Source organism: Condylostylus longicornis, unplaced genomic scaffold (genome assembly GCF_029603195.1).
Source record: "Condylostylus longicornis isolate FDR11 unplaced genomic scaffold, ASM2960319v2 ptg000135l, whole genome shotgun sequence".
NCBI classification, from domain to species: Eukaryota; Metazoa; Arthropoda; class Insecta; order Diptera; family Dolichopodidae; genus Condylostylus; species Condylostylus longicornis.
Genome location: NW_026578103.1, coordinates 18,325,733 through 18,337,059, shown reverse-complemented (window position 1 = coordinate 18,337,059; position 11,327 = coordinate 18,325,733). Strand labels below are relative to the sequence as shown.

At 25.0% G+C, this 11,327-nt stretch overlaps 1 protein-coding gene across 1 annotated transcript in view; it reads left to right on the top strand.

Annotated features, from left to right (window-relative positions):
• Nucleotides 1-2,053: 2,053 nt before the first annotated feature.
• LOC129615497 (arginine/serine-rich protein PNISR) overlaps nucleotides 2,054-11,327 on the top strand; it is a 42,480-nt gene continuing 33,206 nt past the window's right edge. Inside the window, exons 1-2 of the mRNA XM_055530751.1 lie at nucleotides 2,054-2,360; nucleotides 4,341-5,610. Coding sequence (XP_055386726.1) covers nucleotides 4,505-5,610 — 1,106 coding nt within the window. The 5' untranslated portion in view covers nucleotides 2,054-2,360; nucleotides 4,341-4,504. The remainder of the gene's footprint in view (nucleotides 2,361-4,340; nucleotides 5,611-11,327) is intronic.

The following is an 11,327-nucleotide window of genomic DNA, read 5'->3' as shown; positions in this document are numbered from 1 at the left end:
AAAATCCAATATTACATTATTTAAATACAATTATACAGAAAAACTCTTATAACTTTTAAATACATACATACAAAATAATATTTTTTGTTCGTTTTTCAATTCAATTTACAATAATAATAAAAAAAAAAATAAATAAAATGAAAAAATAAAAACAGAAAACAAACCGAAAATGAAACATACGAAAAAAATTAAAAGAAAATGAAAAAAAAAAACAAAAATTTATACAGTTGTACTGTTTTCTGTTCAATTTCTGTTATATTTTTTCCATTTAGATTGCTTTCATTTCTCTTCTCACCCTCTTCATAAAACATTCTTTCTTTTCTTCTTACATGACAAATATTTTATACTCTCTTCTATATTATTTGTATTATTATTGAATACCTATTTTATTGAGATTGTTCTCTCTACATATAACATTTAATTTTTTTCTATACTATTATACAACTGTACTACTACATTCTGTATCTGCTACTTAACTATACCACCATACCTCACTCACAATACTGCTGCTGTTTCTATTGAATTTGATTTTTACTTACATACCATTAAAATGAAAAAAAAAATACAATATATTATTATTGCTATGAATGCGATTGTGTGATTGTTTATACTTTTTTTTTTATTCATATGTATTTATATAAATAAACAAAACAAAAAAAACAAAAAACAAATTTTTTTTTTTAATATGGTATTTTCAGTATTTCAATTTTGTTTTTTTTATTATTATTACTATACTTACTTGTTTTTCTGTTTTTATTTTTATTATTTCTCTTTACATTTTATTTTACTGTGCTGTTTCTTTACTTACTTATTCCATTTGCTTTGGCTATATGATTTTATATATGCCAATTCCAGTTCCAGTTTTATATCTAATGTAAATTTTTTGATTATTTATTTTTTATATTTTCTTTTTTTATTTCTCTCTTTCTCTCTTTTTCTTTCTTTCGTTTTTTTCTCTCTTGCTCTTTCTCTCCGTACCGTATTTATACCGATAGGAGTGTGTAAGAAGAAAGCAACAAAAGTACAAAAATAATAATAATAAAAAAAGGAATAAAAAAAAAATAATATGAAAAAGAAAAATACAAAAATGAAATAAACTGAAATAAAATTAAAAAAAAAAATACATATAAATATGAAAAAAAAAATTAAAGAAAAAAAATAAAAATAATACAGAAAGCAAACAGAAACAGAAATATAAAATAATAAAAATTATAATAAAAAACAACAAAACAAAGCAAAAAAAATAATAAGAATAAAATAAAAACAACAAAAACAAAAAGAAGAAAAAATAATGAAATAACGAAAAAGAAATAAGCAAATCATACAGTAAAATGTCGAATGATATCAATTCGAGAAATACAAATTAATCAGTTGGTAGAAATCATTTCGATTGTGTATACCTAAAAATTGTATACAAGCGAACGAAATACGTTTTTTTTTTTCTGTTTTTACTATACTAGATATATTTTCATTTATTGCTGCTATTCATTTATTATTGCTATTTGTTATTATTATTATTATCATTATTGCAATAGTATTCTATGATTCAATTCGAAACGGAAACATTATTAATTGAAATTTTGTCCGTTCTCCGATTATAATAAAAAGAAAAATGTGCTGAATATATACAATATATATACATTATATATATATATATACATAAAATATGTACATTAACTTAGAAATTAAAAAAAAAAATTGAAAATTTTAAATAAATTATTTTAAAATTTAATGCAAAAAAAAAAATTATTGGAATTATTAAAATATTGAAACTGATTTAAAGTGAAAGAACGGGCATTCAGTTAAAATAAATTAGTGAAAATGAATTTAATTAAAAAAAACAAATAAACAAATTAAATATTTAATTTGAGTGTTATTTTTGTTTTTCATTAATTGACAATATTATTTAATAAATATTGAACAAATTAATTAATTTTTTTATTTAAGTTATTGAAAAAATGAACTTAGACACCAAATCATTGCAAGAATAATGAAAATTATTTATGCAAATTTTAATTATTATTTTAATTAAAAAATGTAGTGAAATAAAAATAATAAAGTTAAATTAAATAAAACAATTAAAAATTTTTTTTAAATAATATAAGAGTATTAAAAAAAAAAAAGAATAAGAATGAAGAAATGAAATTTTTTAGAAAAAAAAAAAAACAATAATATAAAATTAATATTCGACTACAATGTTATAATGTAACTGTTATAATAAATGTATGTATATATTTATATATACACAAGTAATATTAAAATACAACAACTGGCTCGTGCCAGGGGGTGTTTTTTCTTTTCGTTTTTAAATAAATAAAGAATAAAGTGAAGAAAAAAAAAATAATAAGGAACTTATAACGGTACATTTTTTTTATTTTCATAAATTTGTTCTTCTTTTTCATTTGTTTTGTTCTCCTGTTTTTTGTGTTTTCTGTAAAACATGTATGTTTATATAAATATAATATTATTGTACTTTATGTATATATGTATGTACATAATTTTGACATAAGTATATATATGATATATTCAATATAAGTTATAAAACATATACGTGACTATTTTTTTTTCTCTACTAAAAAATGAACAGAAATGATATGAAAATAATAAAAATGAAAAAATTTGAGAAATATTTTTTGATTCGTTTCCAATTGTGTTGTATGAATTCAAGAAAAAAATAAAACTGTAGTATATACACATTTATGTACATACACATGAACCTTTATTTACACTTATATTTAAACTCACTACGAATAAAATGAATTTTAATAATACATTTATGTACATTTGAAAAATTATAAGAAACAAAACAAAAAAAAAAAATAAATAAATGTGAAACTTTTATTTTAATTTGAAAAAAAAAATTTTTTTTTTCGTTTTTTGTGTTCTGTTTTTATTTTTTATTTAATTTTTTGTATTTATTTTAATTTTATTTGTTTGTTCGCTTCTCTTTTTATTATTTTATTTTCACTGAGTTGAAAAAAAAAAACAGTTATATTTGAACTGTCAAATCCGTCGGTTATTCGTACATATTTTTTAGATGTAATAATTTCTATAACAGTTTAAATGTTGTGTTTCAATTTCCGAAAATTTTTGATTTTAAATTAAAATAATTGAAAAATTTTATTTGTTTTTAAATAAGTTAATTATTTTTTTCATAATAAATTAAATTTTATTTTTGAATAAATTATGCACTCAAAATAAAAATAAATTAATTAGAAACTTATTTTAAGAATTTTATATATTTCGATTTCATTAAGAAAAAGTATAATTTAAATAAATGGATAAAAAAACAAAAAAAAAATAGACAATATAAAGAAATTAACTAAAATATTTTAGTGCCGGTGTGAATTTTGTTTGCGATTACTTTTGAAATTTGCTTTCGTTTCATGATTTTAATTTACTACTTGTTTTATTACAGTTGAAATATAATTTTGAAGTGTTTAAAATTTGTTTTTTAAATATATTGGTTTTTCTTTTATTTTAATGTTCTATTTTAATATTTTTGTTTATTTAAATCTGAAATTTTAATTCGAAGTTTTGTTATTTTTGTATACCTATGTGAAAATTAATATGGTTTTACTAAATTATGTAATATAAATAAATTAGTTCTAGATTTCATTTCGAAATGAAAAAAAAAAATAAAAAATTTTTTTCAAGAGTAATCAAAAATTTTCTATAGGGTATAGGTCTTATTTTATACGAGGTATTTAATAAAATTAAATAAATTTAGCCTTAACTTATCCGCAGAATGAATTCAGGTTTTAAGAATATTTAAACATTTTAGTTTCAAGAATTGAACGTCATCCATGAGATTTTTTGTTAGTTTGCCCCTTATTTTAATATTTGAACTAAAAATGTTTATCTCACATTTTTGTCATTATCTTATGCTAAAGCTAATTTTTCTAATTAAATATTTGATTCTGTTTTGAAGATTTTTGCTTTAATTTTCACAAGAAATAGATTTTCTTGTGGTCTAATATTTTAAGAATGATTAAATTTTCTATTACCCGATTACTCAAATAAAACAGCTTACAGTTAAATCTAAACTTTAAAAATAAGCCGTCATTCGTGAAAGAAAATTATCAAAAAAGCAGCAGTTTCAGAGTTATGATCTGTTGCACCTTATAAATTTAATATTAGCTTTAAATTTTAATTATATTAAGCGGTTTATTATGCAACGCTAGTTGTTTTTTAGAAAATTCATGATTTAATTCTAATGACAACAACAAAATTAAATTTTTACTTAATTTGTATAAATAATTTTCACATAGTTACGTTATAATAGCAAATTCTTAGAATTTAAATATTAAATTTTTATAATTCCATTTTTAAAATAATAGTAAATGACCACAAAATAAACATGATTAATTTTAACGTCAAATTTAATTGATAAAAATTTATGAACATTTTAAAAAAATTGAATTGTTTAAATGAAAAAATGAAAGTGATATCAAAAACAAAATTTTAAAATATTTAATAAAAAAAAAAAATTGAATTTAAAATTATGGATTCTGCAATTGATACATTATCAACAACAAGTGAACATAGTATTGCATCCTCATCTGAATCAATAACTGCAATGCAAACAAGTAGTAAACGTTCATCAAATAGTCCATCAAATTATAGTAGTAATCATACCGGCGGTAATAGTAATATAAGTAATAATTCACATTCGTCATTAAATCTTCATCAACGTCCAACAATATCATCATTAGGTACTGGAATTACAGGATCAATACCGCCAACTGCATCAACGACACCAACAATTATGCAGCATCATCATAGTCAAAATTCAAACAGCGGTACACCAAATACAAATAGCGGTGGTGGCGGCAGCGGCAGCGGTAGTCTTAGCAATCGTAATGATCGTGATCCTGGACGTGAATCACATCATTCAGGTGCATCATCACATCATCGAAGAAGTTTATCACCAGGTTCATCACCACCACCACCATCTTTACCATCATTAAGAAGTGGCGGTACTATTGCACTTAGTGGTACTGGAGGTTTAGGTGGTGGATCAAGTGGTCATCCACCAAGTCCACCATCATCGGCAGCTGCATTATCACATCAACAAATGATGCAACAAATGCAACATCAATTAAGTCCACCGCATGTATCAACACCGAATAGTTTAGGTGCACAAATGGGGCCACGTGGTATGCCACATTTACCACCGCATAGTTTAGGATTATTAAATTCATTACAAATGATGCATCATGCATCTCCTTTAGAATTAATGGCAGCTGCACATCATCATGTACCACCACGTTCATATAATTCGCCGCCACCAATATCAACATCAGATCCAACGGCAAATGAATGTAAATTAGTTGAATATCGTGGACAAAAAGTTGCCGCATTTATAATATCTGGTGATACAATGTTATGTTTACCGCAAGCGTTTGAATTATTTTTAAAACATTTAGTTGGTGGTTTACATACAGTTTATACAAAATTAAAACGTTTAGATATTGTACCGTTAGTTTGTAATGTTGAACAAGTAAGAATACTAAGAGGTTTAGGTGCCATCCAGCCAGGTGTTAATCGTTGTAAATTGTTATCCTGTAAGGATTTTGATATATTATATAGAGATTGTACAACAGCCAGGTGTGTATGAAAATTATGACTATTATTTTATATTCCTTTTTTATTTTAATTTTATATTATTTGGTCTTTGATTTCTCATTTTATCTTAAAACTTAAGTTTTTAATATTTGTTTAATATTTTTTTTATAAATTATTTTCTTCATAGGTTTGCTTTTGGAATACTCTTTTTTAATTCTTTCTTTTTTCTAATTTTTTACTCCAGTTAAACAAAAATTTCAATAAATATAAATTATTCTTACGTTTACGTTAACTTTAGCTCTTGAAGATGAGGCTTTGGTGAACCTATTTGATCTACTACTCGTATGTTTTCTATAACTTGTACTTTTAAAATGATTCCTGTTGATACAAACTGTGCTATAAGTTTTCTTTTTATAAAATCTCTACACTTTAGGAAATCATAACCAAAAGTTTTTAAACTGTGTTTCAAATAAATTATAAACTCTTAAAATTCTTGTAAATAGAAATTAATTTCTTCCTAGAGCAAAGTCAATTAATTTTTATAAAATATAAAAAAATAATCGAAATCGTGTCCACAACTCCATAGAATCCGATAACTATTTTTACAAAAATATTTCCAGAATATTTCTCGCACATCCGTAAGGTTTTTTGATGATTATTTTTTGAATTTTTTTATGAATAGTGACACAGCTCTTAATTAACTTATGGTGTAAGTAACCACAATCGATTCCAACTTCGTTTATGAAATTAAAAAAAAAACATCGTTTAATCGCACCACAAGCGTGATGTGTGGTTCTGATTATGGTAATTATGTGGCTTAACTAAGCTAATAAATTATACATATACATATGTATATACCTGTGAATTAACTTGTTGAAAACTTTATTACCTTGGCTAGTTCACATAACTTTGAAAGCACACTTAAAATAAGGCAATTTGACAAATTGTGAATTTTAATGTATAAAAAGAATGAATTTAGAGTGTAACCTTTGAAGTATGCTATTTAAGTATTTATAAATAGCTTTCCTAACCACAAATTAAAAATTATAAGGCAACTATTATATTAAAAGCTAATTGTGATGATGATGACAACAATTAATAGCATTTACTTTAATGAATATACGCGTACAAATTTCACGATTTGAGTATTACTCGTACAACATGTCAAAATTTTGACATTTGCTAAACATTCTATAATTGTTATTAAATGTGATGCTTACCATTTTTCATGCTTTGTTATAAAGCTGATGAAAATTTGAATAGTAACTATGTGATTTGGAATTGCGTGCCTTTCATTTTTAAACAAATTATTGAAGTACCTATTGGGTGGAGCGCACTGGCTGCATAATATAATATATAAGCAAAATAATAGAATTATAATTAATTGTTACTATTCAAAGTTTTATATCACGCAGTAATCTTGGTATGCAATTAACCGGTGTTAATAAATTGAAATTTTCTAAGAATATAACTTGCTTGCTGTCGCGGTAATTTAAAGTTCAAAAACATTAAACAATAATTTGAAGAAAATACTTTCACAATATCTAAGTAGCTAGTAAGCTAGCTTCAAAAAAGACCCTCCAACTAACAATATCAGAAAGAGAAAAGAATAGATTTTGAAGTATAACATTTTTTATAATAAATTATTTTTAGTAATAGTGAACACTGTATATAAAATCTGTTTTTGTATAGTCGAAGGATATACTAAATTTGCCTTACCGTTTGTAACGCTAAGAAATAGCGGTCTGAGATATAGACTCAAGTTCATGTTTTTGATCAACGTCGAATTCTTTGTCGATTTAGCTTTGTCTGTCCGTCCGTCCCAACGATACGATAACTCAAAAGCTAATTGAGCTAAGTTCACCAAATTTTCACAAATGATTTATTATAGTAAATGCCAGAACCCTATTTAAGCTGAATAAGATCGGAGTACTGGTTTGGGTAGCTGCCATACAACTTCAAAAGCTATTTGGCTATATCTCAGATACTATAAAAGCTGTGGTATTCACACGGTCAACTCTATTTTTCTCGTTTTTTATAAGGAAGTTTAAAATATCAATTACTTGCGCATGTTCATAAAAATAAATTAAATGTGTATTAACATGAATGGAAAAGTTTGTGGATCCAATAAATTGATTAAAAAGGATACAACTGTAAAGCGCTCTTGTAGATTTTCCACCATACACAGAGATGAATTATTGTTGATATATTTGCAATTCTAAGATTCGAATAAAGCGATACGTGGTATAATATTTTTTTTCGTATATTTCATCGAGGAACAGTCTAAGAAATTTAAGAGAATTTTTCAACATTAGTAGTGATGCTTTTAAGTATTATATTATTTGGTGATTTGGGCCAGTTATGTCAAAATATAGAGTTTATATGAAGTTAAGATTAATTGCGCTTCATAGTGTCTTATAGTTTGATTTTAACAATTGCAAAATAATAATTATTTTTCGAATAGAATATTGAAAATTTAATCGTAATTAAGTAAGAATCACGACGGTGAACAAAATCCGACTGGCTGACAGTAGTATTCATCCAAAAACGTAATACAAAATGGAATACGATTAAGTACAAAAATTTCAATTTTTAATTCTTTATTAATTTATTTAATATTTTTCTTCATTTGCATTTTCTTTTATATAAATTTAATGCTAGAATCTGGGGTTGGCAAAAGTTTCATATATCTAAACGTTAATAATTTTAATTGGTTTCAGATTGCATTGATAAAATGAACTAAAATTTTCTATTGTTTATCGATTAAGAATTTTCATCGCATATACTTACTTAAATAATGATTACCTGAAATTTATCTATACAATATGTACATACATGTGTATTGTGTATGCCTACGTTGAAATGTAAATATTACATAATTTACTAACTTTTATTGTATGCATATCAATAAAAATTGTTATTTTAATATTTTCATGAATTTTCATATTTGCAATAATCTTTATACAACATGTTCTAGTCTAGTGAACATTAAGAACTTGAGACCTTGGGCAGTTATCACTGTATTTTTGTTGTTTTTTTTGTTCCTTTTATAATATGTTTGTTACTATATTAATTCTCACGAAATCATTTTATAAATGACCCTTTGCTGTTTTTAGAAGAAAACACAGAAAAAAATTTCTTTTTCCCCCAGTTTCGCAACTGAAAGTAAAAAAGAAAACTGTAAATAATTGTGTGTTAGCATATGTTTTTTTTTTATTAAAAAAAAAACAATTTCATTTTGTGTGTATTTCTGTTTCAAATTTAAGTTTTTATAAATAAAAAAAAAAGAAAAACAATATTTTGAAGAAAATTTTCAATAACAAGAAATTTAGATTGAGTTGTGTTGTTTTTTTTATGAAAAAATTATATATTTTGGAAAAAGCTTGCAAACTTTGTTTCTATACAACCAATTAGGGATGCGTTAGGAAAATGGTATAAACTGAAATTTAAACGAGCATCTTGATTTGAAACTTCCAATTTTCATAAAGGTTTTTGAATCAGTTACAAATTACTGATTGAATATAGGTTAATTAACTTTAACATTTAATTTAAGTTGACCTCTAAATCTAATGGTTCTCATATTACATTTATATGTAGGCGAAAAAACGTGTTAAGAGTAAGTTGTTTGAATTCACTTGAAAGTATTGCTTTCATTTAACAGAAAAAGGTTTTATTATTCTTTACTTTAGAATTAGGTAAGGTGAGTCAGTGAATAACTTAGAATCTAGATTATAATAAAATGCCAAATTTCGTTTAGCAAATTTTTATTTTGTAATAACAGTGTGTATTCTTAAATAATATTAAGAAACTCCCAATAATTTATTCTTATTAGTTAAACGAAAAAGTTGATCAAAACTGTGAAAATGCCGTTTAATCCATTATTTCCGAAATCTAGTAACCATCGAGTTACCAGATTTGGAAGAAGTTGACTTTTTAGCACTTTTCCAAAAAATTTTTTGAAAAAAGTGTTTATTAGTTTCACTCTGTCCGTCCGTCCGTCCGTCCGTCCGTCCGTCCGTCCGTCCGTCCGTCCGTCCGTCTGTCCGTGTGTCTGTTTACAAAACTTCTACACCTTTGAAGATAGAAAGCTGAAATTTAATACATACATAGATCTTCACTAGAAACTTATTTCCGTAGAACAAAATTTTTACCTATCTCCCCCCCTCTAGAAGTTATACCCCCCCAAAACCCTAAAAATGGGCTTTTTTTAATATTTGTTGCAATGAAACCATAAGCATTTTTGAAATTTTGCAAACGCAGAAAGGCAGTGGCTTGCTTCCCCTTGCGCGGTATACTATAGTTCAACTTAATAAAAACAAAATGGCCGTTCAAATTTACCATTATTTAAAGTCCTTTTTCTCCAAATTTTTGATGTCGTTTTTCTTCTAGACCCCAGACTGTAGAAGCTTGAAATTTTAGGAGCTTTTAGATATTAATAAATAGTTCATTTCGTTAGAAGAAAATTTTTTTCCATCTCCACCCCCTCTCAAGTTATCACCTCTTGAAATTCGTAAAATTCGAATCTTTGACACCTTATATTTCCGAAACCGCAAGCTTTTCCAAATTTTTATAAACGCAGAAAGCTAACGGTAAATCCCATGAAATTAAAAAATATAATTACTTTTCTTAACTCACACAATTAACCCTTAAAATCGAGCACTATGTTAACCCCTTTTTATATTAATTTTTGCTTTAATTCAAAGACTGCATATATGCGTCATCCTAAATATATGCAATCCCAGAAATAGTTTTGTATATGAATGAAAATAATTTTAATAGTGTGATAGCTATACATAGACTGTATTTAAAAGCAGAATTTTCACTTGTTGAAGGGAAAAGTGCTACAATACAAACCATTGGTTTGACCCAACTTTATTACAATCCGATTTCCTTAAAAAATTTTTTTATTTAGTTTCATTCACAAACCGTATACTCAAATTTTAAATTTCAAGAAATTCCGTTAATTAATTGATTAGATAAGGACAAAAAAGCAAAATCGGTACCCATGAAAGTCTTGCTTCCCAACTCTGACATTCTCAAAAATATTCCCTAGTTCTTTATAATGTCATATCGGGTACCATCTTGTGTTGTTATATCCTTGAATGCAAGATCTCCTTGCAATCTGTTAATTATTTCTCTATATATAGACGACGAAAATGTTAATGTATAGCTAATAATATAAAAGTCCAGGTGGTAACACCTGATTTCTCTGAAAAACTAGAAGGCTTACCTTATTATTAGAGGAGAACTTATGTAAAATTTTATAAAAATCCGTTGATTATTTTCTTAAAAATGAGCAAAAACGTAAAATCCCACGACCCAGTTAGTAAGATCAGATTTTTCCACAAAATTTGGCATTTTCTGGCCTAATCTAAGTCGCTAAATTTATATAATATGAACTACTAAAAATTTTGCTAGATTTCGACAAGCTAATTAGTGACAGTGCTCCACTGATTTTAGTGTAAAAAATATTAAATTAAAGATTTTCTGAAACATACTAACTAAGTATAGAGTAAGATGTTTAATAACTTTTAAATTATTACCAGTGTAATTGACTTTTTCTTTAACTTGTGTGGGTACAAATGGAAAACAAAAACATAAAAATTACAATTAATAATTTAAACAATTTCCTTCATAATCGAACCGGTTTTTTTTGTTTTTTTTTTTTTTTTTAATGCATACTTACATTTATTAGAATTCTACATAACTACTTAAAAATTACTGGTATTTTTAAAATTCTACTACAATCAACATTGGCA